This window comes from Rhinatrema bivittatum, chromosome 4 (genome assembly GCF_901001135.1).
Source record: "Rhinatrema bivittatum chromosome 4, aRhiBiv1.1, whole genome shotgun sequence".
Classification (NCBI taxonomy): Eukaryota; Metazoa; Chordata; class Amphibia; order Gymnophiona; family Rhinatrematidae; genus Rhinatrema; species Rhinatrema bivittatum.
The window spans coordinates 190,959,298-190,978,061 of NC_042618.1; the positions used below are offsets into that span (position 1 = coordinate 190,959,298).

At 45.7% G+C, this 18,764-nt stretch overlaps 1 protein-coding gene across 6 annotated transcripts in view; it reads left to right on the forward strand.

Moving 5' to 3' along the window:
* Positions 1–18,764, forward strand: part of PBRM1 (polybromo 1) — a 355,730-nt gene that overhangs the window by 22,673 nt on the left and 314,293 nt on the right. For all 6 annotated transcript variants that reach the window (XM_029599448.1, XM_029599445.1, XM_029599446.1 and 3 more), the window contains exons 2-5: positions 3,789–3,944; positions 14,321–14,418; positions 15,659–15,806; positions 17,688–17,834. In XM_029599448.1, the coding sequence (XP_029455308.1) occupies positions 3,804–3,944; positions 14,321–14,418; positions 15,659–15,806; positions 17,688–17,834 (534 nt within the window). In that variant the 5' untranslated portion in view covers positions 3,789–3,803. The remainder of the gene's footprint in view (positions 1–3,788; positions 3,945–14,320; positions 14,419–15,658; positions 15,807–17,687; positions 17,835–18,764) is intronic.

Sequence of the window (18,764 nt, forward strand, 5' to 3'; positions counted from 1 at the left end):
GCCCACAATTCTCTTACGGGGGGTCACGCTAGCCGCGAGAAGACTCTTGACTTGGTAAACCGCTTCTACTGGTGGCCAACCTTGAGGAAAGATGTCCGCGCTTTCGTAGACTCCTGTCCCACCTGTGCGATACAGAAGCCGCGGACGGGGAAGCCTTGGGGTCTACTCCAACCGTTGCCCATACCAGTGGAACCATGGACCCACATCGCCACCGATTTCATGGTGGACCTTCCAGCCTCAGAAGGGACTACAGTCGTCTGGGTAACTATAGACAGGTTCTCCAAAATGGCCCACTTTGTTCCCCTATCCAAGTTATCGTCGACTCTCGAACTAGCCAGCTTGTTCACTCAACATATCTTCAGGATCCACGGTCTGCCCCAGTACATTGTCTCTGATCGCGGGCCGCAGTTCACCGCCCGGTATTGGAAGGCATTATGTAAAAAGTTCAATGTGCAACTCAATCTGTCCACCGCCTTTCACCCCCAAAGCAATGGGCTGATGGAGCGCACCAACCGCTTTTGAAGACTTTTCTTCGCTCCTTCAACGAAAGACAGAATAACTGGGCGCAGTTATTACCGTGGGCAGAGTTCTCGTATAACAACCATTCTCATGCAGCCACAGGCAGTTCACCCTTTTTCATCGTTTATGGGAAACAGTTACGACCACCTCTGCCGCTTCCTAGTGCAATTCCAGCAGTACAAGCATCCGCCCAGCAGTTGCCATCTCTGTGGACGTCCATCCAAGGGAAACTTGCCAAAGCAGCCAGGGTCATGAAAAATTGGGCAGATTGTCACCGACAGCTGGCACCCATCTTCCTTCCCGGAGATCGAATGTGGCTCAGCACAAAGAACATGCAACTCCGAATCCCATCCCGGAAGTTGGCTCCGAAATACTGTGGCCCTTTTCGTATAGTTGAGCGTGTAGGGGCCGTTTCTTACCAGCTACGCCTACCCTCCTCGATGCGTATACATAATGTATTCCATGTCTCCTTGTTAAAACTCTCATCCTCTCCAGGTACCATCATCAAGTTCCTGATGCGGCGGATCCTTCCGTGCCCGATGAGCCAACCTGTCAAGTTCAGGAGGTTCTGGATGTCCACTTCCACCAACGACGATGGGAATATCTACTTGCCTGGGAGGGTTGTGGCCCAGAGGACAACACATGGGAACCAGCTCGTAACATTCTAGATCAGGAACTACTGCTCCAATTCCATCACCAGCATCCCGGTAAACCTGGGCCTTCGAAGAGGGGGTGTAAGAAGGGGGGTACTGTTGCGGCCCCGGTCACGAGTGCTGCGACCGGGACCTTACCTTCGCTGCATTAGCCCCTCCTCCCTGGGGGTGCGCGCGTGTGTGAAAGGCCAGGAGTTAAAGGGCCTCCTCCCTGGGTGTGCACGCGCGCGAAAGGCCAGGAGTTAAAGGGCCTTTCCTGCCTTGGGCGCCCCGCCTCCCTTTCTGATGTCAGATGCCCCGCCTCCCTTTCTGAAGTCAGACCCTGGCAAATACTTAAGGCTGGTGCCTGCCTCAGCTTACTGCCTTGCAACAAGTTTGCTTATCATTACAGTGTGCCTCTGGAGTTCCTGCTTGTAATTATTCCAGTTGCCTGCTTCAGTTCCAGCCTTGATCCTGGTTCCTGTTCCAGTTGCCTGCTTCAGTTCCAGCCTTGATCCCGGTTCCTGTTCCAGTTGCCTGCTTCAGTTCCGGTCCTGGTTCGTGTCCGCCTTCAGTGCCAGCCTTGGTCCTGTTCCAGACTTGCCTGCCTTGACCTCTGATCTTCTCATCGGATTCTCCTTTCGCCTAAGTCCCAGCGGCCCGGCTCCTGCGGGCTCCTCCTGGGGGAGCGCGGGCTTCCAGGGTGAAGATTCTTCTCTTCAATCCGTCCAGTATCTGCCTCTCGGCCTGTTCTGCTAGTCCGGAGACTATTTCCATCTTTTCCGTCAGGCCGGCCTAAGAGTCCACTAAACTGCTTTAACAGGCTGACATCAGCTTTGAAATTTGACTCAGTCTCCCATCTGCTATCAGGAGTATGCTATACCCATTGGTCCTGAGTCCATCTGTCTACACTAAGGAAAACGAAATTATCAGGTAAGTAATTTCTCCATTTGCGCAGGTTACTTCCATGCAGAAATGGTACACCAAAGGTTAGTGGGTTACCCTGATTCTTCATTTCCATCCTCTGGCAACCCAGGAACCTCTGTCTTTATCCCACTCTCTCTTTAACTCCATTATTGTTCTTATCTGCACCACCTTTTCAGGGAGAGCATTCCAGGCATCAACCCTCTCTGTGAAAAAATTATGTTCTGATGTTGTTTCTGAGTCTGCCCTCTTGGAGCTTCATATTACGACCCCTAGTTTAAACCTTTTTCTCCATTGGAAAAAGCTTGATCCCTGTACATAATTAATACCTTTCAGATATTTAAGTCTGTATCATATCATATCCTTCGTGCATCCCGTAGTGTTAACCTTTCCCCTTCCTTTCTTATCCCCTGTTAACAATCTCCATATTATAAATATTTAATGTATTTGACAAAGGAAACACATACTTTTTTTGATTATTATGATGGTGTTTATTTTGTAGTCACTTTATCCTTTTAGGGGATAGGGAAATATCCACTGTACCTTATTGTAAACCGATGTGATATCTCTTATTGAACGTCTGTATATAAAAATCATAGATAAATAAATATCCCCCTCCCTCTCCTGTCACTCCTCTTTTACAATATACATATTTAGGTCCTTTAATCTTATCTCATATGGCTTTTGGTGCAGACCACAAATCATTTTGCTTTCCTTGCTCTGGTCTGTCCTATCTCTATCGATTTTGAGATATGGCCTTCAAAAGTGAACACAGTATTCCAGATAAGGCCTCACCAATAATCTCTACAGGGGCATTTTTGCCACCTTTTTCTTGGTGGTTATACTTTTCTATATGCTGCCCTAGTCATTGCCTTGTCACTTTGCTTTGCTATCTTCAGATCATCTGTCGCTATCATTCTGAGGGCTCTCTCCTGTGTCCATGCACTTTTAGTCTCTTGCCTCATTACATACAACTCCTTTGGATTTCTGCACATTAAATGCATATCACAGCACTTCTTCATATTGCATTTTAACTGCCAGTTATTCAACCATTTGTCGTTTTCTTAGATTACTTCTCATTTTTGTCAATTCCTTCAGGGTTTTATCTACTTTGTTGCAAATCTTAGTGTCATCCATAAAAAGATAAACTTTTCCTTCTAAACCCCTCCGCAGTATTGCTCACTACGATATTGAACAGAACAAGCCCCAGAACTGATCCCTAAGGCACTCCACTAATCGCACTTTCCTCGGAGTGCATTCCACTTGCCACGACCTGTCAGTCGACCACTTTCTAATACATTCCACCACCTTGGTACCCACTGCAGGGATGCTCATTTTATTCATGAGCCTCCTATGTGGAACTGTATCAAAAGCTTTGCTGCAAACCAAGTAAACTACATCAGTTGCCTATACTCACAAACAAAGCAGGTGCAAATGTCTACAGGTACTTTATACCCATGGCAAGCTTCAAAGTGAAGGTCCACCTGCACCTTCACTTTGACACTTGAGGCAAATTCTGCAGGGAAAATGTGCCTGTGGACTTTGTGCCAAACAGTAGTTTGAAAATTGTCCTCTGTCTCATCCCAGCATGGGCTTAGGAGCCTTTGTCACTGATACTTTTTTTTTCATAACCCCTTTCATAACTAGATCCATGTAAGGTGAGAAACAAAATCTGTAAGTTTGTTTATAAATCTCTTTCCTGATTCACTGTAGGACAGCATTGATTCTATGGGCTCCAAGAGGCGAAGAGCTACATCTCCTTCCAGTAGTATCAGTGGAGGGGATTATGATGATGGACATCACTCCACCTCTACCCCAGGACCAAGCAGGAAAAGGCGGAAACTTTCCAGTCTCCCTACCGTAGATCCTGTAAGTAGCCATTCATCTCTACGATTATTAGATAGTGCAAAGTATGACCAAAGGTTGGGTAATGGAATTGCCTTACTCTGCCTCAGAAAGGGGGGCGATCATGAATCAAGAAAGAGATCTAGACGTCATAGTAGATAACACATTGAAATCATCGGTTCAGTGTGCTGCGGCAGTCAAAAAAGCAAACAGAATGTTGGGAATTATTAGAAAGGGAATGGTGAATAAAACAGAAAATGTCATCATGCCTCTGTATCGCTCCATGGAGAGACCACACCTTGAATACTGTTTCCAATTCTGGTCGCTGCATCTCAAAAAAGATATAGTTGCGATGGAGAAGGTACAGAGAAGAGCGACCAAAATGATAAAGGGGATGGAACAAATCCCCTATGAGGAAAGACTAAAGAGGTTAGGACTGTTCAGCATGGAGAAGAGACGGCTGAGGGGGGATATGATAGAGGTGTTTAAAATCATTGGAGGTCTAGAACGGGTAAATGTGAATCTGTTATTTACTCTTTCGGATAATAGAAGGACTAGGGGGCACACCGTGAAGTTAGCATGTGGCACATTTTAAACTAATCCGAGAAAGTTCTTTTTCACTCAATGCACAATTAAACTCTGGAATTTGTTACCAGGGGATGTGATTGGTGCAGTTGGTGTAGCTTGGTTTAAAAAAGGATTGGATAAGTTCTTGGAGGAGAAGTCTCATTACCTACTATTAATTAAGTTGATTTAGAAAATAGCCACGGCTATTACTAGCAACAGTAACATGGAATAGACTTAGTTTTCGGGTACTTGCCAGGTTCTTATAGCCTGGATTGGTCACTGTTGGAAACAGGATGCTGAGCTTAATGGACCCTTGGTCTGGCCGAGTATGGCATGTTATGTTCTTATGTTTATGTTAATCAGGTTACTATAATGAGTCCTATACTCACTGCAGATGGCTGTTTTGGAAATCACATCTGTTTTAAAACCAGGCTGCCCTTCTTTCTGTGTATTAACAGCATTCATATTTGATTTCTGTAGTATTTCACCAGTTGGAGCCAAGTGGCTGATGTCCCTGTAGGAGTTTCATGCCCGCAGCAATGTTAAAAAAACTAAGTTCATCCAATCACCTATTCCCTGTACGTACCAGGATCAGTCCAGGACACCTGGGTTGTGACCCCGCACCAGTAGATGGAGACAGATTAAAACTTGTGGGCGGAGCTACATATGCTCCTGTGCCAATCACAGCCCCTCAGTCTTACTCTGTCTCCAGTAGGTGGTGCAGGTGTAGTCACAGCCTCTGGGTGCCCTGAGGACTGATTCTTAGTTTAGTCAGGGTTATTTTAGTTCTTTTACTAATTTTCTGCTCACTTTGTTTTTTAAGGTAAATTTTTAATTCTAATTCTGGTTAGAGTAGTTAAACGGAAGCTGTCCGTCCTGCCTCCCAGGGGGGTGGGAAGGTTCTGAGAGGACCATCCCCCCCTGGTTGAGGCCGCTGCTGAGGGTCGAGGACCCGAACTGCCAAAGCAGCAGCGTCGGGGTGACACCGGGGAGCCCGGTTCACTCACCCCCAACAGGAGCAGGAGCCCCAGGACCCTGGACAGCGGCAGGTTTGATTTAAAAAAAAAAAAAAAAAGTGTATTTTTATTTTTCTTTGTTTGTGTCGGCTCTCCGTTTTCTTCTTCGCCGGGGGGGAAATAGGTCCTCGGTTCGGCGAGGGGAGTTTTTTTTCGGCGCTTTAAATTTTAAATTTTATTTTTAATTTTCCTTCGCGTTCCCGCGCGACTGTGAGGATGCCTCGGGGTACAGTTTGCCGCGCTTGCGGCTCGGCGCGCGCGCGGCTCTCCCGTGAGGGGATTTGTTCCGCCTGCGTTCCGGGCGGGGAGGGACCTTCTACAAAAAGCAGGGGGGTCCGTTCCCGGTCGGTGCGGTCGCCGTCGCGCACTCCCGCCGTTCCTGTCACGCCAGCTGACCCCTTCCCGCTCAGTGCGGGAGCGGCGGCCATCTTGGCTTCTGTTCATGAAGTCAGGCAGGAACCTGCAGGAGATTCTGCCGTGCCTCCCGCGTTGTCGCCTCAACAACGGTCTTCAGGGGGGGCTTCCACCGGGGGGGCTAAGTCCCCGGATGGTGATGATTCGATCACCTCAGATTCGGAGTCCTCGTTTTCGGCGGATTTTGCCCTCCTGCTGCGCAAAGTTTTAAAATACAAGGGCCGCAGACGCAAGGAGCTGCATAGCCACTCCAAAGGGGACACTCCAAAGAAGAAAAAATCCCGGGATGACCCTGCGACAAGAAAACGGACACCAAGAGGTGTCCCGCAGGATACAGATACCGACTCCACCTCACAAGATGAGGTGGATCCGCCTGATGAGCCCCTGACGGGGGTCGATGGCGCGACGGGGGACAATTCTGCCCAGTCGGGGCCGGGCAAACCTTCGCAAGCCGGTGATGGGGACGACCCGAAGGTGGTACGTCTTTTCCGAAGGGACGAGCTGTCCCCGCTTATTCCGGCAATTCTCAACGAGTTAGGGGTTGAAGCCCCACCGACAGTTTCTCGCCCCGGAGCAACTATGGATCCAGTCCTGCTGGGACTCACTGGTCCAGCGGTAGCCTTCCCATTCCATTTCTCGGCATCGGATATTTTGTTTCGGGAGTGGGACACTCCTGAGCTGGGACTGAAGGTAACCAAAGCTATGGATAAGCTCTACCCCCTGCCGGAGGATGCACTGGAACTTCTTCGGCTTCCAAAGGTGGATTCTGCGGTGTCAGCGGTAACGAAACGTTCCACGATTCCGGTCACTGGGGCCACGGCCCTTAGAGACATACAGGACAGGAAGCTGGAGGTGCAGCTCAAGAAGATCTTCGAGGTCTCAGCATTGGGAGTCCGAGCTGCTATCTGTAGCAACTAAGCCATGCGGGCTAGTTTGCGCTGGGCCCAAGTTCTACAGGCGAATGCAGGTCTTTCCCCTGAAGAGGCCACACAGGCGGATCGCCTAGAGGCTGCCATTGCTTATGGTGCGGATGCTCTTTATGATCTACTACGTACTTCCGCTAGATCCATGGTTTCTGCTGTCTCGGCGCGCCGCTTGCTTTGGCTTCGCAATTGGGCGGCGGATGGATCCTCCAAAGCTCACCTTGGAGCTCTGCCTTTCAAGGGAAAGTTATTGTTCGGTAAAGAGTTGGATGATCTGATGCTTTCTCTTGGTGAGAACAGGGCTTTTAAACTCCCAGAAGACAGGTCCAGAGCCCGGTCCTCTTATTCGGCCAGATCCCGGTTCCGAGGCAACAAGAAATCTCGTCCACAGAGGTCCTCGGGTCAGTCTTATCGCTCGACTTCTTCCCGGGCTTCTTCATGGCCACAGTCCTTTCGGGGGAAACGTTATGGCAGACAGGGAGGCACCCCATCCAGCACGGGGCCCAAAGCCTCTCAATGAGATACGGCGGGTCCATTCCTTACGGCAGCCGCTGGCCTCCGTTCCAAACGTAGGGGCGAGGCTGACCTTGTTTTTCGAGGAATGGGCCAAAATAACTTCCGATCAGTGGGTCCTCAACATCATAAAACACGGTTACGCGTTAGATTTTGTACGGACTCCAGCAGACAAGTTCCTGATGTCGCCCTGCAAGTGCCCAAAAAAGACGACGGCAGTGCTAAGCACCCTCCGGCGCCTGGAAGATTTAGGAGCAATCGTCCCCGTTCCTCCCAATCAACAAGGCACGGGTCGTTATTCCATTTACTTCATCGTGCCGAAGAAGGATGGCACGGCCCGACCGATTTTGGACCTCAAAGGAGTAAACAAGTGTCTGCGTATTCCACACTTCAAGATGGAAACGATTCGGTCAGTGATTGCCTCGGTTCGTCCAGGCGAATTCATGGCCTCCTTAGACCTCACGGAGGCGTACCTCCACGTCGGAATTCAGCCGTCTTTCCAGAGATTTCTCAGATTTTGCATCTTGGGCAGACACTACCAATTTCGGGCTCTTCCCTTCGGCCTCGCCACGGCTCCGCGAACATTTACAAAAGTGATGGTAGTGGTGGCGGCTCACCTTCGACGAGAGGGGTTCCTGGTGCACCCCTACTTGGACGATTGGCTGATTTGAGCCAAGTCCGAAACCTGTTGCCGTCAGGCGGTAGCCAGAGTCCTCCAGTTGTTGCAGACCTTAGGTTGGGTTGTCAATCTCAACAAGAGTCAGCTTGTTCCTACCCAGTCCTTGGAATACCTGGGAGCTCTTTTCGACACGAAGCAGGGCAAGGTTTTTCTGTCCGCGTATCGTGCACGCAAGCTTCAGTGTCAAGTGCGTCGATTATTAAGTCTTCAGCTGCCGCTGGTTCGCGATTATCTGACGGTTCTGGGATCTATGGCGTCCACACTGGCGTTGGTTCCTTGGGCTTTTGCTCATCTGCGACCATTACAATTTGCATTGCTCTCCCGATGGAAGCCGGTATCAGAAGAGTTCCACCTACCACTTCCACTCACGTCTCAGGCGCGGGAGAGTCTTCACTGGTGGCTCGATCCGGACCATCTCTCTTGTGGAGTGTCTCTGTTGGTCCCCGACTGGACAGTGGTGACGACGGATGCCAGTCTCTCCGGTTGGGGAGCGGTCTGCCTAGACAAGTCGGTACAGGGCCGATGGTCCTCCGTCCAGTCGCAGTGGTCCATCAACTGTCTGGAAACCAGAGCGGTGCGCCTGGCTCTGCAAGCCTTCCTCCCGTTGGTCCAAGGGAAGGCGGTCCGTGTGTTGTCGGACAATGCAACAACAGTATCATACATCAATCGCCAAGGGGGGACAAGAAGTCCACTTGTGGCGGAAGAGGCAAAGCTTCTGATGAGTTGGGCAGAGCGCCATCTCAACTCCATAGCAGCGTCTCACATAGCCGGGGTCGACAATGTTCAGGCGGACTTCCTCAGTCGACACCACCTCGACCCCGGAGAATGGGAGCTGACTGAAGATGCCTTTCATCTCATTTGCGATCGGTGGGGGCTGCCCCACATGGACTTGATGGCCATGTGGCACAACACGAAGGCTCCTCGGTTTTACAGTCGACGTCGGGAGCGAGGAGCCGAGGGCGTCGATGCGCTGGTTCTTCCTTGGCCAACCAACGTGTTGTACGTATTCCCTCCGTGGCCAATGATAGGCAAGATCTTAAGGCGCATAGAGTTGCACCCGTCCAACGTGATCATGGTAGCGCCGGAGTGGCCACGGCGCCCTTGGTTTGCGGATCTCGTTCAGCTGTCGGTGGATGCTCCCCTTCGGCTACAGGGGTTTCCGGGGCTCCTTCGTCAGGGCCCCGTTTGTTTGGAGGATGCGGATCACTTCTGTCTCGCGGCATGGCTTTTGAGAGGCAACGTCTAAAGAAAAAAGGCTATTCAGATGCGGTGGTAGCCACGTTACTGCAGTCCAGAAAGCAGTCTACGTCCTTGGCTTATGTACGTGTCTGGGTAGTTTTTGAGGAGTGGTGTATCAGCCGAGGGCTAGATCCCATTTCCGCTTCCGTCTCTGATATTCTGGCTTTTCTTCAGGCCGGTCTAGCCAAAGGGCTTTCTTGTAGTACCCTTCGTGTACAGGTGGCGGCGATTGGTTGTTTGCGGGGTAAGGTTCGCGGTTCCTCTCTGGCCCTGCATCCCGATGTCTCTCGTTTTCTTCGGGGGGCTAAACATCTTCGTCCTCCACTACATCATCCATGTTCCTCCTGGAATCTTAATTGGGTCCTTTCTTCTTTGTCTACGGCTCCGTTCGAACCCTTAAAACGGTCTACTCTTAAGGATCTTACTTTAAAGACCGTTTTCCTGGTTGCGATTACCTCGGCTCGGAGAGTCTCGGAATTACAGGCTTTGTCTTGTCGGGAGCCATTCCTGCGGATTTCAGATACGGGAGTTTCCCTGCGGACGGTTCCGTCTTTTTTGCCAAAAGTGGTGTCACCGTTTCATTTGAACCAGTCTATTGAGCTTCCCGCTTTCGCAGGTGCTGAATATTCGGACCCGCAATGGAAAGAATTGCGGAAGTTGGATGTGCGGAGGGTTCTCCTCCGTTATCTAGAAGTCACTAACCCTTTCCGGGTGTCGGATCATCTCTTTGTTCTATTCTCGGGCCCAAAGAAAGGAGGCCCGGCTTCCAGGACGACAATCGCACGGTGGCTTAAAGAGGCCATCGGCTCAGCGTACGTGTTACGAGGGAAGCCTATCCCGAATGGTCTCAGGGCTCATTCGACAAGAGCTCATGCTGCGTCTTGGGCGGAATCTTCTCAGGTTTCGCCTCAAGAGATTTGTAGGGCAGCTACCTGGAAGTCCTTACATACCTTCATTAGACACTATCGGTTGGATGTTCAGGCTGCGAATTCTGGGGGTTTTGGAGAGAGGGTACTCCGAGCGGGACTCTCTGCTTCCCACCCTCGGTAATTTAGCTCTGGTACATCCCAGGTGTCCTGGACTGATCCTGGTACGTACAGGGAAAGGAAAATTAGTTTCTTACCTGATAATTTTCGTTCCTGTAGTACCAAGGATCAGTCCAGGATCCCGCCCGTACTGTTCTGAAGAAACGGAGAGTCCGCTCATTTCTTTGTTAACTATTCCGGTTATTGCTTCGTTCCCTCGTTTTGGGGTTCTGTTCCGGTTGGGGGTCCTTGAATGGCTCCCTGTTAAGGTTAGTTATTTAGTTTGGTGGTTCTATTTTTTGTCTACTTTGACATTACGTATGACTGAGGGGCTGTGACTGGCACAGGAGCATATGTAGCTCCGCCCACAAGTTTTAATCTGTCTCCATCTACTGGTGCGGGGTCACAACCCAGGTGTCCTGGACTGATCCTTGGTACTACAGGAACGAAAATTATCAGGTAAGAAACTAATTTTCCTTTCTTATCTAACAGTCCAAATATTGCTAAAAAAAACACAACAAAACTAGATGGGATCATTAAAGGAAAAAAGAGGAAAGAAATCTTAAGGGAAATATCTATTACTACCAAAACAAAAAATTCAAGTACTTAAAGCTCCCATTTCTGATGTGTAAAGCCATATCAGGGCTTGGAGCACAATGGAATCTTTATAGATTGTGATACCATTTATTGGGCCAACAAGAAAAGGTGTAATGCTTGGGCTTTCAAGACCTCTTAAGTCCCTTCTTTAGATGTTGTCTTTCTGGTGATCAAAGTTCATTATTTGCACGTTCTGTGGTTGAAAAGTAACTCCACCTAACATCTAATGATTATGCAACTGCTTGAATGAACAAAAAAAAGACTATAAATATACACTGAAGTCGCAGTTTCTGCCTGTTAGCTGTGCAGTGCTGTTGCTGCCCAAGCTGCTAGGAGGTACTGTGAGGTCAGACCTCATCTTCCCAGAACTGCAATATTTACTCCTGGGGGAATTCTTCGCACAAAAACTTAAAATTGGTCAAAATAACACAATTTACATGAGTCTTTAAGTAATTAATACAGAAAAACGTTATTACTTAAAGATGCAGAATTTTATTTATTTATTTATTTTTATTTATTTATTTAGAGTTTTTATATACCGACAACCGTTTGCACATCGTATCGGTTCACATATAACTATGATAGCAAGGCTATCATCTAGGAATGGCCTGTACAAGGAACGCAAGTAACATATGAACGTTTTAAAAAAGAAGATAAAACAGGGTGCAGGTGAAATTAACAGGGTACAGGTAAACTGGGTACTGGGTTTCAACATTTAGAGAAGTAATTGTTAGTTACAAAAAATAAAATTTGGGGTATAAGGTGACAATAAGTACAGATTAATAGGGGAGGTATTTACAACACAAATCAGAGATACTTAATAAGGGGAGTAGTTAATTATTTTGAGCAGAATTTCTCTAGAAAAGTCCCTTCCACTCACTCTCCCTACTCCCCAGGCCACTTTGTCCTCTCAGGCCCCAACTCCTCCACCTGCCAGTATCCGCTCAACCCCATCCACTCTATTGCCAGTCCCAGAGTTTGACCCTGTTCTCAGTACTGCCCCTCACACAGGCTCCCTCTGTCCCTCCCTCTCTCACACACACATGCTCCTTTTTTCTAGTACACATACACACACCCTCATACAGGCTCCCTCACTCTCTCGCGCACGCACACACACATCCCCTCATACAGGGCCCTCTCTCTTGCATATACACCCGCACAAGCTCCCTTTCTCTCTCACACATACATCCTCACACAGGCTACCTATGTCTCTCTCTCACGCACCCCTTCACACAGGCTCTGTCTCACACACACAATCCTATCACACAGGCTAGCACCCTCATATATACACGATCCCTTTTTCATACACATGAGCTCCCAATCTCTCACACACATACACACTCCTTCACAATCTCCTCATATAGACTCCCTCTCTCTGGCACACACACTCAAGCATTCCCCCCCCCCCCAATTTATCTCCCATGCTCTTTCTCACACCCTCCTGCTCTCTCACATCCCTCTCCCTGCTCACACACTCTCCCCTTTCTCCCAACCCTCTCCTCTGTCAGACACACACATATTCTCTCTCACCGGGGCCTTTATATTTGCTGCGAGTGGAGCACACTCCGTTCGCGGCACACGGGGGCCTTCATCTTCTCATGCTTCATTTGCGTCTGCTATTTTCTGTGCTGAATTTGGCAATTCTGCGCAGGGGGGAATTCTGCGCATATTCTGCACTCCGCAGTAGCAAAGAATTCCCCCAGGACTAAATATTGTCTACATACTCCGGGGTGCCCTTTCTCCCTCTGGGGGATGATGAAATTCAGGGTGCCAAGGCTGTGGTCATCCCTAAACATTCCTCTTGCATTGCAGGCATTGACCTATAGCAAGTGTGGAAAGAAAGAGGGGAAGGCAGTAGCCCAAATGGGCCAGAGGCTGGAGGAAGCAGCTTGGCTGTGTGTGTCAGAGAAGGGATAATGCAGCAAAAGTATGAGGAAGGAAAGGGGGTTATTGCTGGTGAGATGGTAGGAGATGGTGGGATAACTACTAGATTGTATTTTATTTTATTTTATTTTTATTTTAACCCTATTACTAGTTTGAAGATGGTACGATTGTATGTATTTTATTATTTTTTAACTGATTATTGTATAATTTAATGTTATTATTATAGGGTTTCATTTTAATTTTGTTTTATCATTTATTATATTTTATTTGTTTTAAGACATGTCGTTAAAGACAGTCTGTTGTTTTATTGTAAACCGACTTGAAGTGTACACAATATGTTCGGTATACAAAAATGTTTAAATAAAATAAATAAATAAGAGAGGGAGTGAGTGCTGGAATCAGCTTGGGGAGGAAAAGGGGTAGAGAAGTTTGCTAAGGGGAGGAATGCTTAGTGTATGTGTGTTCATCTAGGTGAGGGGGGAGGGATAAACAGAGAGAGGTTAAGGGGTGAGATGAAAGGGAGGGGATAAGGAACAGAGAATGCAATAAGGGGAAAGTAAGGTGGTGAGGCTTGTTAGAATGCCCATACCAATTTGACTGCAATGTTCTATGGGTTTCAGCTAGCTATGATATATTGTTTTTCTCAAACATCTTTCCTAGTGGAAATACTAGGATTTTATTTTACTTTTTTTCCAGTTTTGGGGTTTTTCAAATAAAGCTGGCACAAACATTTTGATAAATCAAGCCCATTGATATCTTGTTTCTCAGTACTGATTTAGTCCAATACACGCATAAGCTACAGTGAGCAGATTCAGCAGTGTGAAGTGACTGATGCATATTTATTTCCTTTGCAGTTTACTTTCAGTATGAAATGCTTGAGAAAAGGTTTTTCTTCTCTTGGTGCTATTTCTTTAATGGTAATTTTAAATGTGTGTTGGCGTCCCCACACTGGCTCCCAATACAGGCAAGGATAAAATAAAATCCATAAATTAAGTATGGTAAAGTACCCTGGTTGGGTGCTGCTTTGCGGATATACACTCCAATCAGATCATTAAGATCACAAAAGGGTTGGGTGGAAGTTCCAACAATTCGCAGGCACACGTTGGTGAGATTAGAGAATGTTCATTCTCAGCTCCATGCCCGAACAAATGAGGACCATTTCTGATACTGCTATATTTTTAAAAAAATTCTAAAGATCTGGCTTTTTAAGCAGGAATTTGAAGGGTAATATAGTAGGATGTTTAGATGGCACGAATTAAAAAAAAAAAAAAAAGGCACTTTTATCTCGAAGCAATAGTGACACCATTACATTGTTATGTTTGTGTAACTTATGATGATATGAATTTCTTAGGAAACTTAACTTATGTACGATTTTTTTGTAAATTGCTGCGATGTACTTGGAGGATGTGGTATAAGAGATATTTTAAAATAAATAAATAAATCTGCTCACCAGATACCTTGTGGATTATATTATGCTCTGTTAGTCCGGTCCTTCTATAATTTGGTGTTTTGCTATTAACATGTAATGATTTTCTATTGTTAGATTGCTGTTTGTCATGAGCTTTATAACACAGTCCGAGATTACAAGGATGAGCAGGGCAGGATCTTGTGTGAGCTCTTCATTAGAGCACCCAAACGAAGGTAAGAGGAAGTACTAATTAGCTTCTATTGATGACCTGATTTTTAGTTTTCCACACTAACATAATATCATGATATGCAGTGTGTTTTTGTTTTGCAAGCTGGGGATCTATCAGTTATTTTCTGCCTCTTTGGGCTTCCATGTCAGTTGGAAGCAATCTCTACTGGAGTTTTCATCTGAGTTTTTTTTTTTTTTATCACTTCCCCTTCCCATCTAACCCAGTCTTTGCAGCGCAGTCCTCAAGTAGAGGTCATAAATTGCAACTCATTTCAGAGTCCAGCACACATTCATCCTGAGTCTGATCACTAGATGTTGCTGTTATGTAATGGCTGGGACTTTCTCCCCCTCCCCCCGCCCAAGTCTCTCCTGGGGCTTTGGATGCTACCACCACAGTATCTCCAATCCCAGCTAACACGCGAAGAAGCCAGGCTTGAGAATCATGCCCAGATTTCTTTCATGGCAGTGCTTAGCAATGCCAGGTAAGGAGCAGCTTGTTTTTGATGGGGGAAGAGAATATTCCCTACAAAACCTCACACATAGCCCTCTCTTTCCTGTGAAAATTATGATTTGCTGTAATTTTCCAAAGGATTTTATTCACATAAGTGATTTTGTAGCCCATGAAATTAGTTTTGTGTTTAAATCTTTTAGCTGAAAGATAAAATTAAAAAAAAAAACCAGAATAGTATATTCTTGTTTCTTCTCTATACCACGCATCATACAGATCTTAGAATCACAACCTTTCTTTTCTCCCATAACAGAACTAGTAACTGCCCTAGCTGCCCCACACATTTACCCTCCTTGGAGTAATATATATATTTGCACCAGCTATATTGTTATTCTTGTGACTGTTATACTTTTATTCTGATCACAACAGTTATATTGTTATATCTGTGGTTACTCATATTGTAATATGTTGTTTTACATGTAAACCGGAGTGAAGGCCTCTAGCTAAACTTCGGTATATAAAACAAGTACAAATAAAATAAATAAATACTTTCAAAAAGCTTCTTTCTTTTAGTTTTCTTAATTTCTAAGAGTATATTATGTCCTCCAATTAATGCATTTCAGCAATCTGAACTAATATATTTAATTCCAAATTGATCTTTATTTTTAACTGAATGTATATTTTGAGGGCAGTTGAATGGATAATGATTGTTTCTTTGTTTTCCTTTCAATTATATGGGTGTGGGGCTTAATGTCCTCTTTCTTTTTCTTTTTTTTTTTTTTTTTATAACGTACCAGAAACCAACCAGACTACTATGATGTAGTTTCCCAACCGATTGATTTGATGAAAATACAACAGAAACTAAAGATGGAGGAATATGATGAAGTTAATCTGCTAACTGCAGATTTTCAGCTGCTGTTTCAGAATGCAAAAGCCTATTACAAGGTAAGGGGAGCTCTACTGTTCTTGTGTCAGTGACAGCTGCAATACTAGCAAGAGATATATAGATTTGAAATTAAAACAAATGAAGTCTGCCTTTTTTTCACTCAAATTTTCTTTCCTAAAGATATTTTGATGTTTCTTCTTAATTATGCATATTTACCATTTCCTAGCATGTAGCCAGATGGACTCAGGACCAATGGGTTATGCTCCCTTGCCAGCAGATGGAGAATGAGTCAGATTTCAAAGCTGACGTCACCCTAGATACACCCTTGCAGTGACCCCCAGCCCTTCAGTATTTCTCTGTCTCAGCAGATGGTGGATGTACCTCTCCCTATGGAGATTGCTGTACGTTTTGGAAGGAGAGATTCCATATTTAAATTGGAGAAAAAATTAAGCCCCGCTCTCCTGCAGTGATACCTAAAGGTTCCTCCCCCAGTTGAGAATTCATGAGGCAATTTCCTAGATCCCTCAGAGGTGTGCCCTGGTCCTGTAGCCAGTTCTCGGAGTGGACTTTGCTGCTTAAGCAGCGGAAATAAAGCAGGTGCAGGAAGCTGAGCATGGCGGTAACAGCCAAAGTCCTCTCTCTCCGCAGCTGGAGACAGTCTCTATCCTCAGCCAGTAAGTGCTGAGCCCCAGGTAAGTTTAAAAAAAAAAAAAAGTTTTACCTCCCGATTCAGAGACATTTGGAGGGGTTTCGGTAAGACTTTCTTTGGTCTCCTAGCTCAGCGCGCCATACCGACGTTGATCCCGTTGGGGTAAGGGGAAGTGGACTTCCGAGCGGGTTGAGCGGCCCCCTGTGGGCTAGGCCCCTGCTTTAGGCTTGGTTGGCAGGCCACGGTGGCACCATCTTGTGCACTTCTTTTTGCGTGCCGTGTTGCCCTCCATAGTATGTTGGTTCGCGCAGTGCGCATAATGTCACACATGTACATATGCATACAACCTACTAAGTGCAGAATACAGGTAAAGCCAGGTGAATGGGCTGTATGTGTGCCTCGCTGTGTCCCACCTAGGCACCTGAAATCTGTGCGCATAAAATTTTAAGTGTGAGCCAACAGAACACACAGTTACCGCCACTAGTAGCTCCAGCAGCCAAGAAACATAAGTGCCTTTCTCTCTGTGCTGCTTGTCATATTAGGGCTTCACAGTCTGACCTGGATTCCAACTTATGTCGGCACTGTGAGGAAGCCTGGGGAGAGTTGGCCTCCCCGGACTTGCTAAGCCTGGCTCCTCCTGTTCAGAGGATGGGTTAACCATATCTTTAACTCGAAGAACTACTGATCTGAGTACCCCCGCCTTTCCAAAGGATGCTCAAAGTGGTAATTTAGTAATTCAGATATAGTAAATCTCTGCCCAGAGAGTGGTCCTCTGAGGTAATGGGAGGTAAAGTGACTTGCTCAAGGACGTTAAGTGAGGTAAGTGAGATTTGTATCCTGGTTCTCAACCCATTGTTGTAACCACTAGGCCACTAAACAAAGTTTTAGCAGTTTTGCTAATGATGAAATTTGAATGGGTCTCAAAATGTAATAGATCATATATTCCAAGAATGAACATGAGATCAGTCCGTGCATGAGAATCTGATAGCACCAGTTTACATAGATCAAAAACGATCACTTTTTATCATCACTTGGCTTACTTGTGAGACCCTCTTAGAGCAAAAAGATGATTCTGTTCACAAACTGGTGAAAGCTTTGGATAGGATGTTCTCATCTAGTTCCATAACACTAATTATTATTTCAGTTTGTGATAATATGTTGGGAAAATAAATAGTTTTTAAATTTGCTGGAATTCCAACAGTTAAAAATCTTTCTTTTTTTTTTGTGTTTGATTTGGTTTCTGGGTTTTGGTTTTTTTTTGGTTTTTTTTTTCGGGTGGGATTATACACAGCCAGATTCTCCTGAATATAAAGCTGCCTGTAAACTCTGGGATCTGTATTTACGCACAAGAAATGAGTTTATTCAAAAAGGAGATTGTGAAGAGGATGATGATGAGGATGAAGGGCAGAACAATCATGGAACAGGTCCTGAAGTAGAGGTAGGTGGGTGTATATAACCTATGTGTCAGATTAAAATGAAGCAGCTTCCTGAAATAAGCAATAGGCCACCAAGTGGATGAAAAATGAAAGGCTTGCCAGGAGTCAGATTACATATATTACTAAAGCACAGAACAACAAAGGCCATTTTTTTTTTCCTAATGACTGACTTCATTGGGAAAAAATGCATTTTTCAGGGAATTTACTTCTCCATGGGCTTCTTACCACCAATTGGGTAGTGCTTTAGAGATGCTTAATAGGTGAGAAGCAAGCAGATCAGGACACTTATCTGCCTATTTCTAGGATGCACACTCAGATTGCTGCCATCTCAGTAAAATCCCATAGCTAAAGGAAAGGAAATGCTCAGTGCCATCCAAACTAGGATGCAAAGACTAAATGGTAGAAGAAAGGGCTGAGGTATTCATCATGACCCAGAGGACTAGAAAAGAGAGCAAAGAGAGAGACCCTCTGAACACTTGCATGACTCTGGTATTTCCCCTAAATCTCAGAAGCTCGTGTACAGAATTATGTTTGAATAATTCTTAGGTTTGTTCAATAAAAAGTATCACAGCCCAAAAAGAATCTATTGTTTTCCTGGACCAGTGCTCTAAAATTCTGCACTACTATCAATTATCTATAAACATATAAACTATGGAAGTTATTGCTTAAGTAATACTATTTTTTTTTTTTGTTCCATATTTACTCCTGGGGGAATTCTGCGCACAAAAACTGAATATTCTGCAAAATTATACAAACTTTATATTGGTCAAAATAACACAATTTACATGACAGTCTTTAAGTTATTACATTTTAAATTATTATAGAAAAAAGTTGTTACTTAAAGTTGCAGAATTTTAAATATTTTGAGCAGAATTTCCCTAGAAATTCACTGTAAGAGTGTCCCTTCCACTCGCTTTCCCTACTCCCCTGGC